The sequence below is a fragment of the Acomys russatus genome, chromosome 25 (assembly GCF_903995435.1).
Source record: "Acomys russatus chromosome 25, mAcoRus1.1, whole genome shotgun sequence".
Taxonomy (NCBI): domain Eukaryota; kingdom Metazoa; phylum Chordata; class Mammalia; order Rodentia; family Muridae; genus Acomys; species Acomys russatus.
In genome coordinates, this window is record NC_067161.1 from 18,330,550 (window position 1) to 18,357,365 (window position 26,816).

Sequence of the window (26,816 nt, forward strand, 5' to 3'; positions counted from 1 at the left end):
CATTCTGTAGTCCTGGCCAGTCTGGAACTCACTTATGTAACCCATGCTGGCCTTGAACTTATGACCTTGGAAGCACTGGGATAAACCATGCTCATTTTCGGTAGGGCTGTGTGCTTGCTAAATAAACATTCTGCTATTGAGCCACATCCCCCCAAACCAAAACTCTGTCTCTAGCTTGGCCCTAAACTCACAGAGATGTGTCTGCCTTTGCCTCCTGAATGCTGGGATTAAAGGCATGTGCCAGAAGCTGAGCATGGTGGCACATGCCTGTAATCTCAGTAATCAGGAAGGCACAGGCCAGTCTAGTCTACAAAGTGGGTCCAGGACAGCCAAAGCTACACACAAAAACCCTGTCTTGAACCCTGTCAGTATGCCTGGTTGAGAGACCCCTCCCCCGCCTACTTTTTAAAATAAACAAAACAAGACCTAGAGAGATGGCTTTGTGGTTAACAGCACTTGCTATTCTTCCAGACTCCTGGCACTCATGTCAGATGGCCCGTGTAACTCTAACTCCAGGGGGTACAAAAACTCTGCTGGCCTTCATGGGCACCTTTGGACATACATAGAAATAAATCTTAAACAAACAAACTAACAAACAAGGCCATCCTAGACTACAGAGTGAGTTTGAGACTAACCTGGTATCAATATATAACCAAATAAAATAAAAAGCACACCGAGGTGCTGGAGAGATGGCTCAGTGGTTTAGACACTGAAGTCATTTCCAGAGGACCTGGGTTCAATTTTCAGTATCCACAAGCCGGGCGGTGGTGGCGCATGCCTTGAATCCCAGCACTTGGGAGGCAGAGGCAGGCGGATCACTGTAAGTTTGAAGCCAGCCTGGTCTATAAAGCAAGTCCAGGATAGTCAAGACTACACAGAGAGACCCTGTCTCGAAAAACCAAAAACCAGAAACAAAACCAAATCAATTCCCAGTATCCACAAGGTGGCTAATAACTGTTGGTAACTCCAGTTCCAAGGGGATCTGACACCCTCTTCTGGTCTCTATGGGCACTGTACCCACATGGTACACAGACATCCATACAATGAAGCACCCATGTATATAAAATAAAAATATCTCTATCCATCCATCATCCATCCATATTCAAGATGCACACTGAAGTCCCAGAGGAGCTGAGGGGAGACCATTGCTTTGAGTTTGAGGTCATCTTGAACTATACAGTGAAACCCTCTCTCAAAATAACAAAACCTCAAATCATAAAGTAGGGATGACCACAATAGCAGAATATTGTGAAGATAGACCCTCTAAAAATAAACTTTTGTCTTTTTGGTTTTTCAAGACAGAGTTTCTCTGTGTAGCCTTGTCTGTCTTGGACTTACTTTGCAGACCAGGCTGGCCTCGAACTCACATCAATCCGTCTGCTTCTGTCTCCTGAGTGCTGGGATTAAAGGTGTGAGCCACCATGCCTGGCTAAAAATAAACTTTTAAATAGTGTCTAGGTCTATGGTGAGGGCCAAGGTATGGTTCTACGGCTTACTCTGTAGCCTTTGGACTTGCTAGAGTTAGGTACTAACATTTTAAATAAGAAAATTAGGTTTAAACTCATCACTTTTACTTATATGTACTTGGGTGTCTCAGGCTGAGGGCGAGCGCATGCACATGAATGCAAGCAGAGTTGCAAGTGGCTGTGAGCTGACAGACATGGTGCTGTTCAGCAGTCCTCAGTCCTCTGGAGGACAAGCAAGTATTGTTTTAAAAAATTACCTGTATTACCTGTAGGCCCGGCTAGCAATCAAGACACAGACACTTGTTATATTTTAAAATAGCCTTAGTTAACCTGGGGCAGGGCAGACATTAACCCTCTAAACTACTTCCCATAGTGAGGCAGGCATGGGATCCCTGTCTCAATCCCATGCCATCTGCTTCCAATAACTTCTATCAAGCTACCTCCCATGCACACTCCCAAATACTTGCTAATGTTCTTCATGTGGGATGGATTCTCCATCCACGCTGCCAGCCATGTGCTTCTTCTCCAGCTAAGCCATGGCGGCCTTCCTCTCTTCACTTTAGGTCTTTCTTCTTCCCAGAATTCCTTCCGCTCTAAGCCCTACCTAACTCCTACCCTGCTCAGGTGGAATGGCTTTTTATTAAGCAAAAGGTGGGTCAGTCATCAAGCAGGAATTGGCATCAAAATACATATTATTCCCCCCCCCCCTTCAACAAGCAAGCATTCTCAACTGCTGAGCTAGCTCCCTGGTCCCATTAATCGCTTACTTATCTTATGTGTACAGGTGGTGTGTGTGCATGTACATATGTGCACCCACGTGCATACTTGGTATGAGAGAGACCAGAAGAGGGTGTTCAGTCCCTAAAACTGGAGCTAGATATAGCTGTGAGCCATCAGGTAGGTGCTGGGAATCAAACACCGGTCACCTGAAAGAGCAGCCAAGTAAGTGCTTTTAACAACTGAACCACCTCTCCTGTCTCAGTTTTTGTTTTTTGGAGACAGTGTTTCTCTGTGTAGCCTTGGCTGTCCTGAACTCACTTTGTAGACTAGGTTGGCCTTGAACTCACAGAGATCCTCCTGCCTCTGTCTCCTGAGTGCTGGGATTACAAAGGGGTGTCACCACACATGGCTCCTGTCTCAGTTTTTTTTTTTTGTTTGTTTGTTTTGTTTTTTGAGACAGTATTTCTCTGTGTAGCCTTGGCTGTCCTGAACTCACTTTGTAGACCAAGCTGGCCTTGAACTCACAGCAATCCACCTGCCTCTGCTTCCTGAGTGCTGGGATTAAAGGCATGAGCCACCATGCCTGGTCGCTCTTCTTCTTCTTCTCCTTCTTCTTCTCCTTCTTCTTCTCCTTCTTCTTCTCCTTCTTCTTCTTCTTCTTCTTCTTCTTCTTCTTCTTCTTCTTCTTCTTCTTTTGGTTCTGTCTCAGTTTTTTTTTTTTTTTTAAAGACAGGCTTTCATGTTGCTGAGATGATCTCAAACTCCTGCATCTACCTCTTGGGTTCCAGGATCATGTACATATGCCACCAGTCCTTAGGCTCTCAAAGAGCTGAGTAGTCACATGGCTCTAACAGACACATGAGTGTAAAGAGTAAAATAAAAGAAAAAAGAAAACAGACAGCCTTCCAGGATTGAGAGGGGAGTGAAGCCAGAGAAATAAAAGTGAAGAAGTCAAGGGAAACAAACAACAAGAAACTGTTTCTTAAAAGGCCACTTTATTGATAGAGATAGATCCAAATGCAGTTCTCCGCAGCCCTCTCCTACTCTGACAGTGGCTTCACTGGGCATCTGAGATGGGTGTGACCTGTCACCAGCCTGGGCTGGCTTTGCTCTGCCAGCTTCACATTGCCTGCTTTAGGTCAGGCGGCCACAATTAAAGACACATCACAGCTCACAAAGATCCGTGGACAATCTTGGAATTGCCCACGGTTTCTGTACATCTTCCTCTTTGTAATATTGTACAAAATATGTCAACCAGGGCAGGCTGGCTGTGCGGTGCCACCTGTGGAACTTCCTTTGAGGAGTATCGTCCCACAAACACGACTTTTTATTGCAGGGAAATCTCTAAAAGTTGTTGCTGTACAAAAAGAAAACTCTAGGCAATTTTAAGAAGAGCAGCCACTTAACACTGCTTTAGTTCATTTAAACTTTCTTTCCCAAAAATACATTCCTAAATATACAAACTATACAATCTTGTCATTTTAATGCTGGTTTTTTTTTGTTTGTTTGTTTGGTTTTGTTGTTGTTATGGTGTTTTGTCATTGTTGTTTAAATAATAACAAGAAAACCTGAACTAAAAAAAATCTGCCTTCAAACCAACAAGAGCGCTCGGGGACTTGTGACTTGGTACCTTCATATAATGCCTTATAAATAACTTTAGGCACAGTCAACCTTCACAGCATGGTCCGTGCAACAAAGGAAATACTTTTCTGGTGCTTAGACGTCATCTGCAGAGAGAGCTGGGATGTTCATCCGAGGCCGGGTGAAAAATGCCATCTTCTCCCTGTAATGGAAAACAGATGTTTCAACTTCCCTTAGGATGAGTCTGTTCTGGGTCTGAAACACAGGGCATCAGGCATGCCAACTGCGTAGTCTGCCACTGAGTGACACCCCAATCCCTTTGTTATGTACTGTAGGATATTTAGTGATAGCCCTGGCCACTGTTAAATGCTGTTAGCGTGCCTGAACTCTGGCTGGGAAATCTGAACCCTGTGGACACTGAGCATACATGCCCCTAGTCCCAGCAACTTTAGACATGGATAGATGAACGTATCTTGAGTCCATGACATTTAGGTTTTAGCCATATAGACCTATCTTTAAAAAAAAAAAAAAGTATCTGCATTGTCAAATATCCTCTACAACAACAAAGGAGACAAAATCATGCCTGGTTAGGGACCCATTAGCATGATCAACTACCTTTTGTTCAATGCAGGAAACACATACGTATACATCCACATATATCACATATATTTCTCTCTCTCTCTCTCTCTCTCTCTCTCTCTCTCTCTCTGTGTGTGTGTGTGTGTGTGTGTGTGTGTGTGAAAACATTGGTTTATTTTGGCTTTTCTTTTGTTTTTCTCGAGACAGGGTTTCTCTGTGTAGCCTTGACTGTCCTAGACTTCTCTGTAGACCAGGGTGGCCTCGAACTCATAGCAATCCACCTGCCTCTGCCTCCCAAGTGCTGGGAGTAAAGGCATGTGCCACCATGCCTGGATATTTTGGCTTTTCATGTGTTCGAGACAGGGTCTCATGAAACCCAAGTTGGCCTTGAACTCACAATATAGTGCATGGTGGATGAACTAAATCCCTCTGTGTTGGGAGGCCCAGGCCAAATGGCATTTCTGACCCTCCTCTGACATGTGTAGGTTCAGCAAGGCCAGCACACAGCTGTGATCCTTTCAGGCAGGCAAACAATCAGAGCCAGGAAACTAGGTGAGTATCCATAGCACCCCACTCCCCATTCCCCCTTCTACCACCAGCCACGCCCCTGCCATGACTAGTGCTGGAAAGGCTAAGAGCAAAGGATGAAGCAGGTGGTTCGTTCATTAAACAAGAGGATTGCACAAGTTGGCATGAGTTGTGTGGAGACTGGCAACAGAGCATCATTGGTGCTCACAGCATTATGGGAGCCTGGCGGAGGATGAACGTCCGTTCCCACGTAGGCTACAGCTCTGCTAGCTACAGAGACAGTGCTCAGGAGCTGGGCCTGGGCACAGTGAGGCCAGCCAAGGTGATGAGGGCTAGGTGGGCTGGCTGGGTATTGGAAGGCAGTCCGGGATCACCGACTCACCTGAAAGACTGCACTTCTGGGGGTTCCTTACAGCTCTGGCCTCGAAGCCTGTGCACATCCTTGGCAGCTGCCCTCATCATCTTGTCTGTGTGTAGCTCACTCTTGTGCTCTGCACGGTCCACCTGTGAGGCAAAGCACATGGGTTTGACATGGGAGGGAGCCCTCCAGCCCGTAGGGCTTGCTGTCGGCAACATAGAGTCTGTACCACGGGGTCTGCTTTGTGTAGAAGGAAAACGGGCTGTGCTCACACCATGTACCTACGAGGACTGAGTACGGAGTCAGGGAATAGAAGACCTATGTGTGCCTGTAGGAAATGAGATGAGAGATGCCTAATGAAGTGTACTTTCTCACTTGCTCATCAAATGCTTGGGAGGGGAGAGTTTACAGTTGCTTTAGTTTTACAGACCAAGAAACGACTCATCTTTTTTTTGTTGTTTTTCTTTTGCTGTATCTACCCCCTCTTTTTTTTTTCTTAGTTGTTTTTTGCTTGTTTGCGTTTTGAGACAGGGTTTCATTCTACCTTAGTCTAGGCTAGAACTCGCTATATGGTCTAGGCAGCTCTCTTTCTGCTTCTGTTAAGTGCACCGCCTGGATAAGGTGCTTGTTAGAGCTGACGAAGGGTTAACGGTGAGTGAGTGTGAATCAGGAGCACTCACACAGAAACATCAACGAAAACACCCTGGGTCCTTGAACACACCTCACGGACCAGCCAGCCATGGGATCACAGGGCTGCTTAAAGGCAGCCAGCCAGGGGCACTTACCCTCTTCTCCAGCATCCTAAGCAGCAGGCGGAAGCGCTCGTCTTCCCGCAGCCACTGAGGCAGCTCCTTCTCCCCGTGGTTCTTGGCTTGCTCCAGATGCTCCTTCAGCTCCCTCAGCACTGAGATCTCCTGAGTTAGCTGGCTGTGCCAGGTCCTCGTGGCCTGCAGGTCTAGTTCCAGGTCCAGCGAGGTGCGGATCAGGCGCTCGGAGCGCAGGGACTTGACAGAGGAAGGCTGGAGGGGGCAGAGACGATACCCATGTCAAGGGGGGGTGGGGTGTGGGTGTGGGTGGGGTGGGGGTGGGGTTCAGCCCACACAGCCGTGCCCCCAGAATCGCAAGACCTGCCTCCTCCCTTTACGGAACACACTTACAGCCAGTCACACAGCGTGTGTCCCATGTACAAGGTTCCCTGATACCTAGCTGATCCAGTTCCCCTGTTTCGCAACAGCCCTCCGAGGGAGGGCCCAGCTGTTAGTATCTGCACAGGTGAGGCACTGGGTTAGAGTGGGCGGAACACAAGTAGAAAGCTGAGATTCCAGCACAGTGCTTCCAGCTTTTGTCTGCTGTGAATGGCATCCGATGCAACCCTGCCCTCAGGTTCTGTCTCAGTGCATACTGTGCTATGTATCTCTTTGATTGTGTGCCTGCAGTAACCAGACCCTGCTTAAGAATTCAGCTATTGGGACTGGAGAGATGGCTCAGAGGCTAAGAGCAAGAGGACCAGAGTTCAATTCCCAGCAACCACATGGCGGCTCACAACCATCTATAATGTGATCTGATGCCCTCTTCTGGCCTGGGGGGTGTATATGCAGCCAGAGCACTGTATACATAATAAATAAATAAATAAATAAATAAATAAATAAATAAATAAATAAATATTTAAAATAGAGAAGAATACAAGTTATCAGCCCGGTGTGATGGCGCATGACTTTAATTCCAGCCCTTGGGAGGCAGAGGCAGGTGCATCTCTGTGAGTTCGAGGCCAGCCTGGTTTACAGAGAAAGTTCTAGGACAGCCAAGGCTACACAGGGAAACTCTGTCTCAAAAACAAAAGAAAACAAAAACAAAGAATAATTTGGCTGTCTGGCAGGAGCATTGTCATGAGAGTAAGAGGCCTGCTGGCATTACTGCAGTTGTTGGACCAATCCATGCCTGAAGGCAGTCTCACAGCCAGCTGACTTTCTAGGTTATATTGTTGTTTTCATTTGTTTTGTTTTATAGTGCTGGCCTTCACACGTACTAGGCAGACATCCTCTCAGTGATCTCTAGACTTATGGCTGGGTCTTAAAAAGGCCCGTATGGGGGCTGGAGAGATGGCTCAGTGGTTAAGAGCACTGGCTTCTCTTCCAAAGGTCTTGAGTTCAATTCCCAGCAACCACATGGTGGCTCTCAGCCATCTATAACGAGATCTAGTGCCCTCTTCTGGCGTGTAGGTGTACATGCAGGCAGAACACTGTATATATAATAAATAAATAAATAAATATTTGTTTATTTAAAAAAAAAAAAAAAAGGCCCGTATGCTCAACTAGCCACAGTTGTTTAGTAAGATGCCAGAGCATCATGTTGACCATCTTCCCCCATTGCTCCTCCATCTTGGTGCCTTGAGACAGGGTCTCTCACTGAACCGGGACTTGCCATTTTAGTTAGGCCTCTCAGGAGCCCCCTGTCTCTTGCTCCCACGCCCAAAGCTGGGGCTACAGGCAAACACAGCCATACCCGGCTTTTTATGTGGGGTTCAAACTTGAGTCCTTGTGCTTGTAAAACAAGCGCTCTTACCCACTGAGGGATTTCCCCAGCCTGTGACAAGCATAACTTTAGGAACAGAAAACAGTTCAATGCAGAAGTGTCCTAGTACATCCTTCCAAAGTGAACCCCTGTGTAACTGTCTCTCTGTCATTACACGTGTGTACGTTGGATAACAGTGCCTGTATGTGCACACAGGGTGCACATGTAGAGCTAGGAGGACAACTTTGTGGAGTTGGCTCTCTCCTTACATGGGTCCCCAGGATGGATCTCAGGTCACCAGGGTTGTGCAGCGAGCACCGTACTGCACAGCCATCCTGCCCACCCTGTATCACTCACCCCTCCCCCGCCCCATTCTTCCCTGCCTTGCCAGCCCCTGGCTATCCATAGGCCTTCCAGAATGGAGAGCAGCAGGCACACAAAGACCTTCAAAGTCACTCTTACCCGCTTCATCCTGACGCTGCGCCGTTCCAGGGAGTTTCGAACAAAAGGTGGCTTCTTGGACAGAGTGGAACTATCACTGTCACTTCGATTCAGCTGCAAGAGAGAAACCAAAGGACATCAGGCATAATAAAAACATGTTCTGGAACAACCACAACAACAACCACCACCACAACAAAAGACAGCCTTCAGCCAGCGGGATCGCTGTGAGATCGAGACTAGCCTGGTTTAAAGAGTGAGTTCTAAGACAGCCAAGGCCACAGAAAAACCCTTTCTCAAACAAACAAACATGTGTGTTCTGGAACAGGAAGATCACCTCCCCAAATTTGATACAGACATTGAGTTTCCTGTTCCAGGCTTTGCTCTGAACTTCCTGTCCTTTTAAAGTGACCATTCACTAAACATGCACTAGACTTGGGGGTGTGCTGCATCCTCACAACACTGTGTGAGGACTGTCACCATGTTACATACAGGACATAGAAGCTCATGAGTCATAGAACCCACCCAAAGCCATTGAAGAGCTGCTCAGCAGAGTGTGACGATGGCAGCACCACTGTACTATGACACAGTCCTTTTGTCCCACCATGTGAAGAAGGGCTACTTACATCCACTTGTCCCTGTCACCTAGAGAGCCCACCTTTAGTGACTCGAATAGAACCACTTTGGAGACATATATTGGGGCCAGAGATACAGCTTAGTGGCATAGCATGGGCCATGCATATGCCAGATCTTCAGTACTGCAAGCAAGGAGATGCAGAGCAGGAAGCGCGCCACAGAGCCACGGAGCTACATCCTTATTGAGAAGGAATGTACAGACGCTGCAAAGTTGAGCTCAGCCATTTGCCCCACTCAAATCCCTCCACTGCCCATTTTTAATGCTTCCCCAGAGGTTCCCATTCTCATCTACGCAGTCTTTCTCCATCAGGCAAGGAGGATAGGGTGAGTTCTTGGATGAGTCTTATTCTCAACAGTGTTAACATGGGCTGATGTTCCTGCACCCACCTGGCAGCTGTCAGCCCACTGCTGTGGGTCTCTACTGAGAAGCTACTAGTGTTATTTATTTATTTATTGGCTATTCATCACTATTAAAGATAATGACACTAACGGTCCTGTGCCAGACAGAGTCTGAACCAGACCAGAAACATGGTGAGTCACGCAAATGTTGACTGCATGGATGGAGCCCCTGACTCCGTGCTCTGTGCCTTAGTTATAGTTTCATTCAGAAAAAACATTCTAGAGACAATGATGGTTTCATAGTCCACACAAGCAGGGATCACCAAATGGAGACTCCAAGGCCCAGTGGGCTACCACAGACCCGAGCAGTGCACGGCACTGTGAAATTAAGGTAGAGGAGTCTACTGATTGCATGAGGGACCTGAAGACAGCCTCACACTTAATTGTTTCAATTAAAGGTGGCATTTTGAAAATAAATGCCTAGAAAAAAGTTATCAGGACAACTGAGCCTTAAGACCTAGATGTTTATATGTTGATGATGACGTTATTAGACAGTAGGAAAGACTACATTAATTTTGTTTTGTTTTGTTTTTGTTTGTTTGTTCTTGTTTTCAAGACAGGGTTTTTCTGTGTAGTCTTGGCTGTCCTGGACTTGCTTTGTAGACCAGGCTGGCCTCGAACTCACAGAGCTCCATCTGCCTCTGCCTCCCGAGTGCTGGGATTAAAGGCGTGCGCCACCGCACCGGCTGTGGCTCCATTCATTCTTGCACTTCACTTTTTGTTTGCTTTTGTTTTTGGAGACAAGGTCTCACGTAGCCCAGGTTGGCCTTGGAAGCTGGCCTGAAATCTCCTGATCCTACCTCCTAAATGCTGCAGTCACACAACTGTACTATCGTGCTAGTTTTGAACGTCACTTCCCCTTATAGCCAGACATCCTAACGGGTTTAATCTCACACATGACAGAAAACCATCAACTTATTACTGCTTCTATTTAACAAAGTAGGAAGAAAAAAAAAAAATGAGGCAGAGAAGCATAGTGATTTCATGTCACAGGGAGCATTGGTGGTGGCAGGGCAGTAACTCCAGCTGGTCGGAAGGCCGAGGCACAAGGATTACAAAGCCAAGGTTGCCCAGAGATGAACTCAAGGCTAGCGTGGGCTATAGAATGAAAAGTGACTCAAAATAAAAGGTAAAAGAGACTGTGGATATAGCTCAGGGCTAGAGTGGTTGGACAGAACTATGGTAGCTCAGTGCCTACCATACACAAGGCCTTGCCGTAAAATAATCATAATTAATAAATAAAAATAAGGTCATAGGAAAGAACATCAGAAGACTGTGTCCACTTGGTCAAAGTCAGACAACTGCAAATACACAGCGAGTGCTGCTAGTAATACACAGGTGCCGTGGGATGCTGCAAGAAACAGAATTCACTGTCCTGTCTCTGACTTAGAAATCCAGTGGGGACCCCAAGACAGGGCAATTAAGCAGTGATCAGGCCACAGGAAAGCCTTTTAGGGCATGAGGCTGGATGGCAGGAAGTGGCAAGCTCCAGAGTTAGCTCTGTGGCCTGAGGCACGGAGCCCCAGTTTTTTCATCTATGAGATAGGTACAAATACAATGGGCGTGGTAGCGTAGTTCCTAAGACTAATAATAAGGAAACAATTTTGGTCTGTGGGGATGGTGCAGTGGGTAGCAGAGTTTGCCGCCTAACGCTCATGTAAAAAGCCAGGAGTGGCCACATGTGTGCATGTTAGCCCAGGGCTCTCAAGGGTGGAGACAAGAGGATCACTGCCTGCCTACATCTAGGCTCAGTGGGAGACCTTGTCTGGAGGGAATAGGGCAAGAGTGATGGAAAAAGACACTGGCTTTTGCATACATGCACGGAAGCATGCAAATATGCTACACACACACACACACACACACACACACACACACACACTTATCCCAACCATATACATATATACACACTCATTTATAAGCACATTACATCCCAGCCACATAGTATACACACTGATGTCCACTTACTCACACATCAAAAAATAAAAATAAAATCCCACTTTGTGATTCTCGGTCAGAAACAAGGCTGGTCTCTCGGTAGGGAAGCTGATGGGCCCCGGGTCTTGTTTTCACAGCCTCCCTTTACAGCTAGGCTCTCGATTGCATATGCAGTTGTCCTAGGCTTTGAATCTCAACCCAATCAGTTTTCTATTACGTTGCCTTTGACATTTAGGCAGGCTAGTCACTTGTGCTGCATGAATGCACCACATCCGCCCACATCTCAGGGAGAAGCTACCAATGGCAAGAGGGCAACCCAGCAACAGCAATCAGAGTTTGTGTGGCCACTGTCCTGACAGTGCATCAGTATAGCAGTGCCCATGCAAGACACAGTCCTAGATGCCATCAGATGCCTGAAGCCACAGATAGCACGTTTCTTCTATACATGCATAACAACAAAGCTTTGATTCATAAAATAAACACAACTGGAGATTGGCAATTACTTCCTATAAGTCTCAGCCACTTCAGCATATGACAGTTTTTCTTTCCTCAAGTCTGAGCGTTTGCCTTTTCACCAAAGAGGGACTTTACAGCTCCTGGGCTGCATGTCAACAGCAGGCCTCCCTCACTGCTCTTGTTCTTTGGGCTATTAGCAACTAAAATGAAGATTACTGGACCATGGCAGTGAATCTGTGGCTGGACAGATGGCTCAGTGGTTAAGAGCACTCAATGTTCTTGGAAAGGACCTGAGTTCGGTCCTCAGCACCCATGTCAGGCAGCTCACAGCCAGAGCCCACAGCTCACATCTCTAACTCTTAGATCCAGGAGACCCAACAGCCTCCTTTGGCTTCTGCAGACACCTGCACTCCCTGGCATAGTTAGACTCACACAGACACATTCAGCCAAGAAGGAGAGCTGGCTACTACATGACTGAGGGGGGGGGGGGCAGGTGTGCAAAGGAGCACCACTTCAGTGATATGCTTCTGTTTTCCCCATCTTAGCAAAAATCACAGCTACATTCTAATCCTGATGAAAAACAACGAGTCGAGCATTAATTTCCCCTGGTGTAGCCCAACTGCTGATTTCCCTTGTGTGAATTCAGATGAGTGGCTTCCATTTATTTGTATTTGATTTTCACAGCATGCTCTCGAGGTAGTTGGTCCGTAAAAGCTGAGGTCTCAGCTGTTACCCTAAAGGCTTTTCTAAGTCTTTCAGAGGCCCCACCCCACCCCTGCCCCCTGTTCGAGGCATGGTTGGGGTTTTCTCTCTACAGTTGTGATCTGACTTAGCTATAGCATCCTACAGTAGAAAACAGTGTGCTCCACTGATGTCTCCCAACATCAGCGTTCTGTGACTTGAGGAAATCCCACATTTCCTACATGTTTGCAGCTCATATGTGCTGGGCCTGCATGGCTCCCACAGATACTGGTGGGCTTGAGTGATTAGCTTGAGACTTAACCCGGAAGAGAAGATGTAATGATTAAAAAAATAAGATGCCAGGCAACCTCTTCCTCTTGCCGGAAGCTTTATTGTTTCACGGCATAGACTCTTTCCTTTTCTTTTCTTTTTTCTTTTTTCTGGTTTTTGAGACAAGGTTTCTCTGTGTAGCCTTGTCTGTCCTGGACTAACTATGTAGACCAGGCTGGCCTCGAACTCACAGCTATCCACCTGCCTCTGCCTCCCAAATGCTGGGATTAAAGGCATGTGCCACCACGCCCGGCTAGACTCTTTTCTTTATAGAGTGTGTTTTCTGTGTGTGCACATACATATAAAGGTTAGAGGATTAAATGGGGCGTCCTCCTCTACACTCCCTGTTTTCTTTTCACTGAACCCAAAGCCTATTAACTTGGCTAGGTTGGCAGGTCCTGAGGTCCTGTGAATCCACCTGTTTCTGTGGCCCAGTGCTGAGGTTATGGACACATATGGCCATGTGTGGCTTTCACATGGGTGCTGGGATATTCTAACTCAGGTCCTCACGCTTGCACAGCAAGTGCTCTTACTCTCTGGGCCGTCCACTCAGTCCCACGGGCCAGCTAATTTTCTCATAATCAGTCAAGGAGTAAAGGTGCCCTGTGAAATGGGCCTGTGTACTCCACAGGACGGAAACGGAAGTCCATGGAGTTAACCAGAAGATACTCAGACACACTGAGAATGACCCCCCACTTATATCCAGAGATGGAGTAGACCCCTGGCTGCTCTGAGTGACGGAGAAGGCACCATTGCTTGCTTACCCGGCACACGTACTGGCTCTGGGGTCCAGGCGAGAAGGTCTTGGAGCGGATGATGGTATTCCCTCGAAGAAACGGCCCTGGTGAAGGGGCCCCCACTCGCCGGTCCTTGGGGCGCACCACCGTGGGAGATGGGGCCACACTGTCTGTATTGGTCTCTCTGTCCACCTGTGGAAGAAGTCAGGTTTTATACCAGTGTTCCCCTGAGTCTCAGGGCCCTCTCTTGGTCTACCTGGCAATTCCCACTTGTGTTATTTCACTTTTGGCCACATGCAGAGATGTGCTTCTTGGGCTCTCACTATGCTGGCCTAATCAGCTGGACCTACCGAGGCCAGAGTGCCCACGCCCACTCTTCTACCCCATGTACTCCTGGGAGCTGGAGGAGGCATGGCAGTACTCATGTTCAAGTGTGCCAACTATCCATCCTCTGTACCTAAGCACCAGCTACATCCAAGACCTCTATGGTCCTAGCCAGTACTTCTGGAATTATGGAGGCACCTAGCAAACCTCCTTTTGGCAATAAAGGCTATGATAAAGTCAAGCATGGTAGCACATACTTATAATCCCAGCACTCAGGAAATTGAGTTCAAGGCCAACCTGGGCTACATAGTGAGACCCTGTAAAAAACAAAACAAAACAAAACAAAACAAAAACAAAAAAAAAACCCAGACAAGAATAGAGACCATTGTGTTCTCTACTGCCTGCACACAGCAGCCACCAGAGAAAGATGGCAACAAAACACAGCCCAGAAACTGTCTTAGCAGGAACAGCACCTGCTTAAGTGGGACAAGAGCGCCCTCTAGTGGGAGAAACTGTGGAGACACACCTTAGTGTAGGGGTGTCAGAAAAAAGCTTGGTTTTAGGAACCCCCTGGGCAGACACTGGAAGCTCTGCCCCAGGTCGCCTTTCAGGAACAGCATGCAGGCATCTGGAGGGCACTGAGAACAGAGATCTCTGCTCCAGGCCTATGAGCAAGGCTGGTGTTACTATGTGCCTGTTTTTAGAGATGAAAACATGGAGGCTGGGTGGGAAATGAAGACTACACAGCCAGGCAGGGGCACAGCTGGGCTTGGGATCTGATCAGAGAAAGATGAAAGTCACAGAGTGCCCCTTCTGTTGTCTTCAAATATGACTCAAAGTGCAGGGACAGTGACTGAGTACCCTGCCCATTTGGAGAGCTGTCCCCTGATGATGAGAGCCTTTTCTGACAGCCCAGACGTGGGCATGAAAATTATCTCCTCAGCAGGGCTTTTTTTTTTTTTTTACCTTTAATGCTGGACACTCCTCTGCCTCCGGGGAGACCTTTTCAGTGAAGACATCCTCCTCTCCCTCCTCTTCCTCCTCCTCAGCTACTGCCTCATTCTCGCTGGTCTCTTCCTCGTAAGTCCTGTGGTAACATAACGCTATGGTCATTCTCCCAGACACCGTTCCGGAAGCCTCTACTCCCCTGCTCGGAAGCGCATCCAGGCACAGTCTCTAAGACTCATGGTTATAATGGTATTTATCAAAAGAACCTCCAACATGGAACTGGCTGGAACTCAGCAGCAGAGCGTTTTCCAAGCATGTCTGATGGCCCAGGGTCTATCTCTAGAACCCAACAAAACAACTAGCTTTATTATTTATTTGTGTATGTGTGTGTGCACATGTGTGCGGTCATGAGTGCATCACGTGGGTGCGAGTGCCCATGGAAGCCAGAAGGGGGTGTCAAGAGACAGAACACTACATATCAGAAAGGTGCCCTTCTATCTACCCTTCCCACCTAGCCTCTCCTCTATTCCCTGGTGGCCACCAGTGAGCTTCCAGGCGTTACAGATCCAATTAGATTTTTCTTGCATTTCATATAAGAGTCAGACAATACAGGCCCTTACATCCTTGGCTTCCATTAGTATGCTTTTGAAGTTCATCCAGGTCCTAAATTCATCAGGAGCTCATTTCCTTTCCTTTTCTTTCTTTTCCTTTTTTTTTTTTTTTTTGAGACAGTGTGTCCCTGTGTTAACCTTGGATGTCCTGGACTTGCTTTGTAGACCAGGCTGGCCTTGAACTCACAGCTATCCACCTGCCTCTGCCTCCCAAGTGCTGGGATTTAAGGCGTGCACCACCACGCCCGGCTCATTTCCTTTTCATTACTGAGTTATATTCCACAGGATGTAGTGTGTTTAACACTTTATCAACTCATGGACACTGAACTGCAGCCATCTCTCAGACACTATGACTGAGGTTCTATGAATACCCATGGACAAGTATTTGCTCTGGAGCCAATGTTGTCATCTCTATTAGGTATTGTGCTATTGGTTAGGGCAGCCTAAGTGAAATACCCCAGAACTACATTTTCCACAATTCTAGGCGTTGATATCCAAGATCAAGGCTACAGAATGAATGGTTTCTCCCGAGGCCCATTTCTTTGGCTTGTAGATGGCGCCTTCTTGCTGTCCTCAGTGGGTCACTTCTGTGATCACAAGTACCTGGTGTCGCTATGGGCCCAAATTCCCTCTTTTTATAAATATACCCATCAGGTTGGATTAGGTTCACCTTACCTTTTTGTTTGTTTGTTTTCCAAGACAAGGTTTCTCTGTGTAGCCCTGACTATCCTGGAATTCACGTTGTAGACCAGGGTGGCCTAGAACTCAAGAGATCTGCTTCCCCTTGCCTCCCAAGTACTGGGATTAAAGGTGTGTACCACCACAGCCTGGCTTTATTACTTATTTCTTTATGGCTGTACTGGTATTGAGTTCAGGACCTCATGTGCACTTAGACAAGTGCTCTACCATGGAGCTACATCTCATCCAACAGGCTCTCCTACCCTTTCTGTTAGAAGTTTCCTAGTTTCTATTTTAATGTTTTAGCTCTATGATTCAAACCAGATTAACTTTTGACTGAGGTGAAATAAGAATAAAAATTAATTTTTCCGAGCCGGGCTTGGTGGCGCACGCCTTTAATCCCAGCACTCGGGAGGCAGAGGCAGGCGGATCGCTGTGAGTTCGAGGCCAGCCTGGTCTACAAAGAGAGTCCAGGATGGCCAAAGGCTACACAGAGAAACCCTGTCTCGAAAAACCAAAAAAGAAAAAAATTAATTTTTCCATTTGTAGGCCGGCTGTTCCAGCACCTTTTGCCAAACAGCTCTGCTCTGGTGACAACAGGGGGTGACCGGCTTACCTGGCCCCTGGTCTCCGGGGCTGGAAGGATTTGTGAGACTAAAAGACTGCACATGTTGGGTGGTAATTTACATCTCGTCCTATCTTGACTTCTCAAAGATGTACATCACTGCCACGCCCTGGCCTGTGTGAAACAGTGTCACCATACTGGACCACAAGAATCCCAGCCAAAGCAGAATGTCAAAACACACAGTTTGCTGTGAGGCGCACTGTGGGGGAAACACAGCCTCTCCCTGAGGCTTCCCCAGTGGGGAGAGTCAACCTCATTCTCTGTTTAAAGCCCTGAGATGGAGACTAAGGAGGAGCTGGCGATAAGGGGAGCCTTGCTCTCCTCTAGCCCCATTGGCCTAGCTAGCCTTAGACACACAGATCCACAGGCAGCACACACACAGAGCAGTCTGCAGAAGCCACTCACCAGCCCCTTTTGGCTGCTTCAGAAAGTCAACAGTGCCGACAGGGAGTGTGTGGTCACCCCACAGGTTGAGTCTGAGTCTCACAGGCTGCTAACAAGGGGAGCAAGGTGGTTTAGCACAAGCGAACACTTGGCGGCTAGGCTGGTCTCGGCTATTTTACTGTAACTCTGATTGAAATGTTCCTGGAGAGGAAAAATGACCCCACTCCATCTTAACAGTGCAGAGAAACAAAACAGGCATCTTTCACCCATTGTAGTAGCAAAGGAAACAACGAACGCGAAATGCCAGCCCATGTTATCAGGCGTTGGTGAAGGATTAGAAAACAGACATGTCCCTGTGCAGAGTGAGAATGTGATCAAGTGATGCTCACTTCGTAGGCAAGTTAGTAATATCATCTGTCAAATCAAACATGAGTTTCATTTAGTTCATATTCTGGGGGTGCTGGGCCTCCATGCTAGGTAACACTCTACTACTGAGCTATATCCCCAGTCCCAGTGAAAATATTTTATGTCACTACAGCAGTTCAATTACCATATTTTTGGACCATAAGATGCACCCCCACCAAAGTAGGGGGGATTAGAGTGCACCTTATTGCTATTTTTACTGTTTTACTGCTCTAAAAACTGGGTGCGTCTTATGGTCAGGTGTGTCTTATAGTCTGAAAAATACAGTAAGTGCTAGAACGGTATTCTTGGTCACTGTTGCTAGGAGTGCCTCCTGTCTAACAATCCTACCTGGGAAGGCGGCCTATGTGTTGAGAGGCCACTGCTCAGGCTCAGGGACATAGCAGTACCACCTGTGAACACTGTCTCAGACAGACACACATCAAGGCTATTCCTTCTCCCAAGGTTTGAGATTATCTTTCCTGTGCTTTCTTTCTAGCTAATTATTGTGTGCATGGTGTGCACATGTGAGTAAGGGCATGAGCATGCTGCAGAACACACATGGGGGGTCAGAGGTCAGAGGATAACGTTCAGGAGTTGGTTTTCTCCCTCTACTGTGTGGATTCTGTGTATTCATATAGCTTGGTGGGCAAGTGGCTTTTCACACCGAGTCATCTTGCTGGCTCGTCTACGTTTTCTAATACTCATAGCATTGTTTTGTTTGTGACTCTACAACAAAACCAGTGAAGTTTTCTACTTGGGTGTGGTGATGCGCACCTGATCTCAGACAGTTTGAGGCCAGTGTTGCCACAGAACACACCAAGAGAGATAAATGCTCTTCTGATGCTAGCAGTGAAGGCACCTAAACAGTTAAAAAGAGCAAGGGAGAGGGTAGCAGAGATGCATTGGGCCTTAAATACTGCTGGTCAGTGTCCCAGTGCTGAGGGCTGGTCTCTGGGAGGCCTCCACTCCAGAGCTGAGCAGGTGCACTGAAGCTGGTGATTGCCCCAGGATCAAAAGCCACCTCCAGGCATGGGGGAGGGAGCTGCAGATGGACCCACCCCACCGCAGCAGCCCTGGGAGGCCTGGCCCTCTTTGTGAGTTGGCATCTGGGAAGTGTGAATGGCAGGGGGTGGGGAGAGATGGGGCCACAAGGGGAGCAAGAACAGAAGGTGGTTGCTAGGAGACGGCTTGAAAAGTCTCAGCATTAGCTTGGAATTCAGGAGAAACCACTGATCTTGTGCCAGGGTATGGGGAGAGGGGACCTGGGCTGGTTCTGGCATCAGAGCCTTAGCTTGGGTGACTGGCAGCATAAGGGTTGCCAGGGACAGGGAGACTGAGATGGACACTGTGACCAAGCCAGAAACAAAGGAATACAAAATTCCAGTGGCCTTGTACGATCCTTATCACATGGGGAAATAGTGAAGAAGAGAACACGTGTCAGCGACTATTGTCAGTGGGCCCAATCCAGCCTACCAACTTATTTTTCTGGAGGTGGTAGTGATGGTGGTGGTTTAAGCTGTGAACTGCTTTTACATTTACATTTATTTTTTTGTGTGGAGACAGGGTCTCAAAGTATCCCGGGCTAGCCTTGACCTCATTATGGGGCCACCTGGAAATCTGATTCTCCTGCCTCCACCTCCAGAGTGCATGCACTGGAATTTTAGGTAATGTGGTATCACGCATAATTTGTGGGGTGCTGGGGAATCAAACCCAGGGCTTTGTGCATGCTAAGCAAGTATCTACCAACCGAATTACATTCCCTGGACCATTTGTTAAATGGCTGGAAATAAATAAATAAATAAATAAATAAATAAATAAATAAATAAGGCGATTGTCATTGTGGCAGGCACGGATGCTAAGAAATGTCAATTTCAGCGTCCACACATGGATTGCCAACAGAACACAGACATGGCCACTGGTTACTCATGGCCCATGGCTGCTTTCACACTGTAGAGGCAACTTGAAGAGGCACAGTGGAAGTGGTGTGGCCACAGCAGATGGCTTTTGCCATCTGGTCCTGTCCAAGAAACATATGGTGACCCCTGAGTCAAAAGACTGCAAGGGGAAGGCTGCTTCCAAGCCCAACTACAGCATTCTGGACTATAACAGTGATAATGCAAAGAGTTATTGGGCGTGCCATCTAGGTTGTTGACTGCAACAGAAAGTCTGGTCAGCCCCTGTTCACTGCAGCCGAGGGATAGGCTAAGCCACATGTCCATCAGCAACCACAGTCTGTCTCTAACCGAATGCCCGTCGGCCACAGTAGCTGTCACCTGTGACAACACAGAAAAACTTGGAAGACATCAGGCTAAGGGAAAGAAGCCAGGAATGGAAAGACAAATTACCGCCCATTCTCTTACATATGGAATCAAAAAGTTGCCCTCACAGAGAAGAGGGGAGAATGGTGGCTCCAAGAGAGGGGAGGAAAAAAGCGTTCACATGGTGAGTACCACGTGACTGAGAGAGAAAAATAAGTACTGCCACGCTACTGCACAGGTTGGCTACAGTTAATAGTAGGTCGTGTATAAGAGTGGCTAAAAGAAGCCAGGAATAGTTCAGGAAGGGGCTTGAGGATTATCCACGATTCTGAGGCTAGCTTGGTTGGCATAGTAACTGCCAGGCTAGTCAGGGCTCCATAGTCAGATTTTTTTTTTTTTTTAAACAGCAAACATTTTCTTTCTTTCTTTCTTTTTTAAAAAAATGTTTTATTTAATTTTAATCTATGTGCATTAGTGTGAAAGTGTCAGATCTTGGAGTTACAGACAGTTGTGAGTTGCCATGTGGGTGCTGGGAATTGAACCCGGGTCCTTTGGAAGAGCAGGCAGTGCTCTTAACCAATGAGCCATCTCTCCAGCCCATCCATAGTCAGATCTTATCTCAAACAAAGCAGAGCAAGCCTAGCCAACAAAATGGCTATAAGCGCAGGGTCTGCATGCTTCTCTATGAAGTAGATATGACAGCCGTCAGTCCTCTGTGACCATGACGTTTCCAGACAGGGTTTCTCTGTGTAGCCCTGGCTGCCCTGTAATCATTCTGTAGTCTAGGATGCCTCGAACTCAGAGATCCAAGTGCCTCTCCCTCCTGAGTGCTGGGATTAAAGATGCATGCCACCACTGCCCTGCTACATGTTAAGTTTTTGTTTTGTTTTGTTTTTCAAGACAGCATTTCTTTGTGTAGCCTTGGCTGTCCTGGACTCACTTTGTAGACCAGGCTGGCCTTGACTCATAGAGATCCACCTGCTTCTGCTGTGATTAAAGTCGTGTGCCACCATGCTTGGCTACATGTTAAGTTTTTTAAAAGTAAAAGTGCAGCTGTGTTTGATGGCCGCATGCCTTTAATCCCATCACTGAGGATGCAGAAGAAGGTAGTTTTCTGGGAGTTCGAGGACAGTCTGGTCTACATTCCTAGCAGCCAAACACAATTTTTATTGTACAATACACAACTTATGGTAAATGATTCAAATTTAAAATCTATAGTAGGGTTTAAAAGCCCTTTCTTTCTTTCTTTCTTTCTTTTCTTTAACCTACACTGGCCTGGAACTCACAGTAATCTTTTTGCTTCAGTCTCCCAAGTGCTGAGATTACAGAAGTGAGCCTCCATTTTTTAAAAAGCCCAAATAAATGCCATTATACCAAAACAAACAGCAGCATCAGGCAGGAACAAGGCATGGGAAATTCGTGAAACATAAACTGGGGAAGGGTTTTAGGTGTCCCCCCAAGCCCCCCCACCCCCATGCCAAGCTATCCTTGTTGCCCGTGACTGTAAGCACAGGTCCTCGAGATGCTCGGCGGAACCTTCCCTTGGTTGCCCCTTGGTCAGACTGTTCTGAGTCCAGCCGGAGAGGGTGCCTCACTTACCAGCTGCCCTCCAGTGTCTGGGAGCTGCTTCTTCCCTCCCGCCTCTTCTCTAGCTCCACAGCTGTCTGTTCCAGCAAGGCAGACACAGCATCCTGCAGAGACAGAGGCTGCCGGGTCAGCAGGGACCCTGGGTGTCACAGTACCTATCAGGCACCCCAGAATGTAACCTTTCAAGAGAACCCAGGGAAAACCCCAAAGGACCCATGGTCACGCACGCATGCACACACGGGAAGTATTGTTTTGGCTTCATCGGCCAGTCCGCAGAGCCTCTCTCTATGTGTGTGCACCTACTTGGCACAGTTAGTTTGGCACTGAAGGGAAAGCATCACAGTGCTGATGGAAGGAGATCAGAGAGCTGTCTGCCATGTCACATAAACCATCAAGGACACAGCAAAACCATGAGGGTCAAAAGAAAGGTAAGTACCGTGGGTCTGGGAACAGAGACACAGTGGCAAGTGTGTGTGTGTGTGTGTATGTGTGTGTGTGTGTGTGTGTACACGGATGCTGCATACATGGACAGCTTCCAGGGGACCCTGAGTGGGGGTGGCATTCCTGACGAAGACTGTGTGACCTGAGAGAATGAATGATTGAATCTCTCTGACCCTCATTTTCTTCCAGTAAGCACCAGGAAAGGTCATCATGAGGATTAAGTGCGCTGATCTATGCAGAGCAGAGTAGCCTAGCAGACCGTATTCACCACACAAGAGCTGACATCTGAGCAAAGAGGAAGCTGTGGCTTTCTCATCTTGGGGCTCATCTGCCTTCACCCTCAGCCCCCGCCCCCAACTCCCAGGCTGGGAAACTCCTGACAAGTTCTTTGGGGATTGAAAGAAAGACCTAAACTTAAGCAAGGACCATGACAGGTGGTTTGCTCATATACAGCAGCTCACTGAACCATACAACCGCCATGCTTGGCAGAGAGAAGCCATGGGCAGCCTAGTGGATGCATGTCTTTTCTGGCTTTGGTTTGGAGACAGGCTGGCCTAGAACTAGCTTTGTAGACCAGGCTGGCCCCAAACCTTCAGTGATTCTCCTGTGTCTGCCTCCTTATGGGGGATTACAGCCTTGCACAGAGATGGCTTCGGGACGTCTTCAATGATTAGCAGCACTAAAACGCGTTTCCAAACCAAAGCAAGGAAAACATTTTCAAGTAACCCAAAACAGGCCAGTTGCCATTTGCCCAGTCCTTGCAACAAGCACTCCCTATATCCATTTCTTTGAAGTTTCCCATTAATGTTATCAAACTCCTTACAGACATGAAAAAATGGAGGTTCAAAGAGGTGACATGCTTGGCCCATCTATCACCCAGCCGGAAAGAGCCAAGTTCTGGTTTTTTGTTTTTTTTCAGACAGAGTTTCTCTGTGTAGCCTTGGCTGTCCTAGACTCACTTTGTAGACCAGGGTGGCCTCGAACTCATAGCGTTCCACTTGCTGGGATTAAAGGCGTGTGCTACCATGCCTGGCCCAAGAGCCAAGTTCTGAACAGCCTTCCCTAACCTTCTTGTATCTGGGATCTCACTTTGGTTAGGCTGGCCCCATCCACTGAACCACTCAGCTAGCCCTTAAAAAAAAAAAAAAAAACCTTAAATGTCTTATTGTTTTGTTTTGAAATCACAGAGACAATATAAAGCACAGCAGAATACAGAAGGAGAAAATGAGAACCCACAGGGAGCTGGGTCTGGACCACTCAGGGAAGACCATTCGTGTATGGCCCTCTCCTCCTGCTTGTTTCTGTTTTCTCCTACCCTGGCCTTGTCTCCTTCACCATCATAAGCCTGGCTCTAGTTCATCCAGTGCTGTTGGCATGAGAGTGGGAGTGGGCCCCCAGCCCAATCAGGCTACTTAGCCATCTCACCATGTGGTCAGGCCCTGGGGCTCCTGCTGGCTGGGGCTCCTTCTCGTCCTGTTTCTTCAAGTATTTGTAGCTCAGGAGGTTGTACCAGCGGGTTGACCTCTCCCCAGACCGGCAGACCTCAGCCAGGCTGATCTGAGCACCTCCCTGTTAGGGACAAACAAAGAGTGAGTTTTAAGAGTGCCAGCTAGGGCCAGGTGTGGTGGCGCAAGCCTTTAATCTTAGCACTTGGGAGGCAGAGGCAGGTGGATCACTGTGAGTCTGAGGCAAGTCTGGTCTACAAAGCAAGCCCAGGACAGGTAAGGCTAACTAACACAGAGAAACCCAGTTTCGAAAAAAATAAAAAAGAGTGCCAGTTAATGGTAACAATATGGAAAACAGCAGTTCCAGTGAGATAGGAGTGGAGCTTCCCAGCGGGGTTTCACTCTGTTACCCAGGCTGGTCTCAAGTGACCTTAAGCCACTCAAGCAGTTAGGACTAGGTGCATGTCACCACATTCATGTATACAGCCTGTCTCATTCCCCTTTAATGATAATTTGCAATGTAACCCAGGCTGGCCTTGAACTCACCTCATCACCCACCCTAGTCCAGAACTCAGCCTCTCTGAGTGCTAATTTACAGCCATTGTGCCACAGCTTCTGTGAATGTACACATCTACTGCCCTTTGACCCAGATCTCCACACAGCAGAGGCTGGCCTCAAACTAGCTGTGTCGCTGAGGATGGCGCTCAACTTCAGATCCGTCTGTCTCCACCTCCCTAGTGCTAAGGTTATGGCTGTGTGCTACCAGGCTTGCTCGTGGCCTGTTTGAAAAAGGGGGTTGTTTGGATTTTGTTTGTTGATACTTCTGTGCTAATCTGGGTTAGGTTCTGGGTTGAGCACTAAGGACAATGATGGTCCCTACACAGTCACACTTTCTAGCCACTAAGAGCCCCAAGGAGCACAACGCTGAACAAGCAATTACAAGAGAAGTTGCTTTTACAATTCCTTATGGAAGGAATATGCACATCTAGCAAGAAAAATATAGACGCATTTACCCCGTGGCTTGGAAATCACATGTGCAGGTGCCTATCCCATTGCTACCAGTTTAAAAAGACCCATAAACAGAAGCTCTCATTTGGGTGTTTTTTGGTAATACCACAAGAAGTTATTATGTAGTTGAAACTGACCTTGAACTAACTTTCCTGACTCTACCTTCTGAGTGTTCTAGAATTATGGTTCACCTACAAATGCAAACACAACTACACACAAACAAACATATACACCCTTGCTCACCCATCCACCCACCCATGCTCACACACCCACACTCAAATCCAAATGGCTAAGTAACGGTACATGGTAGAATCAGGGGTGATGTCAGCGAGTAGGGGCTTTTCATGCGCCTTTTCTTTGAAGCATCCAAGTGCACTCCTTGTGCAGTTAGCAGTGAAGACCAATAGATTAACCTACCTCCCTGAGGAGGAACCTGTTCAAGAATAGGCTCCATGGGCCCAGCTGCAGTGGGAAGCCCCACATCCTAACCTCAACTCATTCCTTAGGCATGGAAGTGTTTTACCTAGCCTTCTTCTGAGGAGCTCAGGACATTTGGGGTTCAACTCATCCACTTTCCCTCTTGTTTTCACGTAACAGTGGCTGGGTCAATGGGAAGCCAGTTTGCAAAGTGGGGCTATAGCCAGGAAGGGCTTGTCTGAGTCAGGGGCTCTTCCACCCACCCGTGAGCCTGTCTTCTGCTTTTTTCCTTTGGTAGGATGGGCAGACTCTAACGTCAATCTGAATCGAAACTGCTTCAAACCCAAGACCATTTGAGCATCAGCAGGATGCCGCAAGTAAAAAATGCCGTGCCACACCCTTTCTTCATGCACAAAGTTACTTAAGCTATATATTCTATAATTGTCTCCAGGCTAGGGATACAAGGTATATCTGAAACAAACAAATTTCCTGTTTAGCCTTGGATTCCAGCTCCACCATATCTCACTATATATGCAAATATTCTAAACCAGTAAAACAAACAAACAAAAAACCCAAGAAATTCCAAGCAAACAAACACCTCCTCTAAAACACCAAAACAAACAAACAACAACAACAACAACAAAAAAAACTGAAGCAGTTTTGGTCAAGTATTTCTGACAGGGATATTCAAGCTACAACAGGAGGTACCAGGTCATGGCACAGACTGCTGAGTCTGGCTGACTAACAGCAATTTCTAAGAGAATAGTGTGGAGTCGGGAAAACAAGTCAGCACTGACACTTTACTATCTTGACACTAGCTTCCTCTCCAGGGGAATGAGAAAAATAGCTTTTATATGCAGAGAGTGTGTGTGTGTGTGTGTGTGTGTGTGTGTGTGCGTGTGTGTGCGCGCGCGCGCGCAATTGAATAGCTGGCATGCTCCTGGCACCAGAGTAGATGTAAGTACACTCAAGAATATGTATATCACTCCTTTATTCATCCCACAAGTATTCCCTGCAGACAGAGAAACATCTAGAACATGATTCCCCACCAAGGGGATGACAACTTCCTGGTGAGACACACAAACATACTGGATATTGCAGTTCAGAACATGACAGGCTACATTTGAGGTACTAGCTCAGGAGGGATCATGAGAACAGTGTGGAAACATGACACCTTCATCAGATTATTATTGATGACACCAAGATGCTCTGCCGGCTGGTACTGGCTCATGTGTATGAATATCATTCACCTTCACAAACTAGAAGCATTTCTGGGGGAGCATTTACTTGCTCACGGATTCAACATACATGATTTACCGACTAGCTCATAAGTGCTAGCGTGTACAAGCAGGAGAGCAAATGTCCCAAGGGGACAGAGTGTGAGGATGAGGACCAATCAGGGTTTGTGGGAAGACGGTGATGAGTGGTAACTTTCAAAGGATGCTGCACAGCATTGCCTAGGTATATTTTATGTCCAGTTGCACAGGTGGGAGGGGGGTCACATAGGCAGGGCTGGGGCTGTGCCAAGTTAGTGACACCAAATGAGAAAGGAACAAGGGAGCTATTGTGACAGCCAATAGTGAGGCTGGACCTGAGCTGTGTGACACTGGCCTTAGTGGCTGTGTGGGAATGATGTGATGCCTCACTAAAATGGCTGCTGACAGTCTTGGGGGAAGGCAGGTCATGCATTCCTCTAAATCCTGAGATCTGGGGACTCAAGAGCCTTTGGTCACCCTGAAATGTAACACAGTAAGACAGGGACACATGAAGAAGGTGTGTTCAAATCCAGGTTGGTGCTTAGTCAGTTCACTGGAGGAACTGGGCCTTGCTCATTCTCTCAAGTGAAGATCACCCGGATACTTCTCCCCAGGGCTTGCTGGGGGTTAAATAAGGGGCTTTTGGCCCAATGGTAAAGACACAAACAATGCTGGTTAATGGTATAGCTGGTTAAATGGCTTAAAACAGACTGGGGATTCCACAACACCACCAAGGCAAGAAGACACCACTGCTGCCTCGTGGGAGCTGGGGAGTCCTTTCCCCTTCCTGCCTTGCTGTCTCTCTCCTCTTCCAGTCACCCAAACCGAGGCTTCAAGTTCCCCCGGGTAGGCGGGCAAGGAGGTTTCCCATTGGTCGTGGATAGCAACCAGCCACTGTAAGATGAGCGCCTTTGGCTGTTGCCATGGCAACCAGTAATGGCCAGGCTTCAATTAGGAGGGAAGAATAAAAGGCACCCACTTAGGAGAAGAAAGCAGGATTTAGTCTCTTCTGGTTCTGGAATTCCCAGGGCTGAGGAAAGCTTCCCTAGAGGAGCCTGGGTCTGGAAACGCTTT

General features: G+C 47.5%; 1 protein-coding gene across 1 annotated transcript in view; it reads right to left on the minus strand.

Moving 5' to 3' along the window:
* Nucleotides 1-3,164: 3,164 nt before the first annotated feature.
* Nucleotides 3,165-26,816, minus strand: part of Wwc1 (WW and C2 domain containing 1) — a 147,045-nt gene continuing 123,393 nt past the window's right edge. The window contains exons 16-23 of the mRNA XM_051168253.1: nucleotides 23,042-23,185; nucleotides 21,188-21,279; nucleotides 14,646-14,766; nucleotides 13,383-13,547; nucleotides 8,206-8,298; nucleotides 6,018-6,251; nucleotides 5,257-5,378; nucleotides 3,165-3,969 (exon numbers count right to left, since the gene is read on the minus strand). Of these exons, the coding sequence (XP_051024210.1) occupies nucleotides 3,903-3,969; nucleotides 5,257-5,378; nucleotides 6,018-6,251; nucleotides 8,206-8,298; nucleotides 13,383-13,547; nucleotides 14,646-14,766; nucleotides 21,188-21,279; nucleotides 23,042-23,185 (1,038 nt within the window). The 3' untranslated portion in view covers nucleotides 3,165-3,902. The remainder of the gene's footprint in view (nucleotides 3,970-5,256; nucleotides 5,379-6,017; nucleotides 6,252-8,205; nucleotides 8,299-13,382; nucleotides 13,548-14,645; nucleotides 14,767-21,187; nucleotides 21,280-23,041; nucleotides 23,186-26,816) is intronic.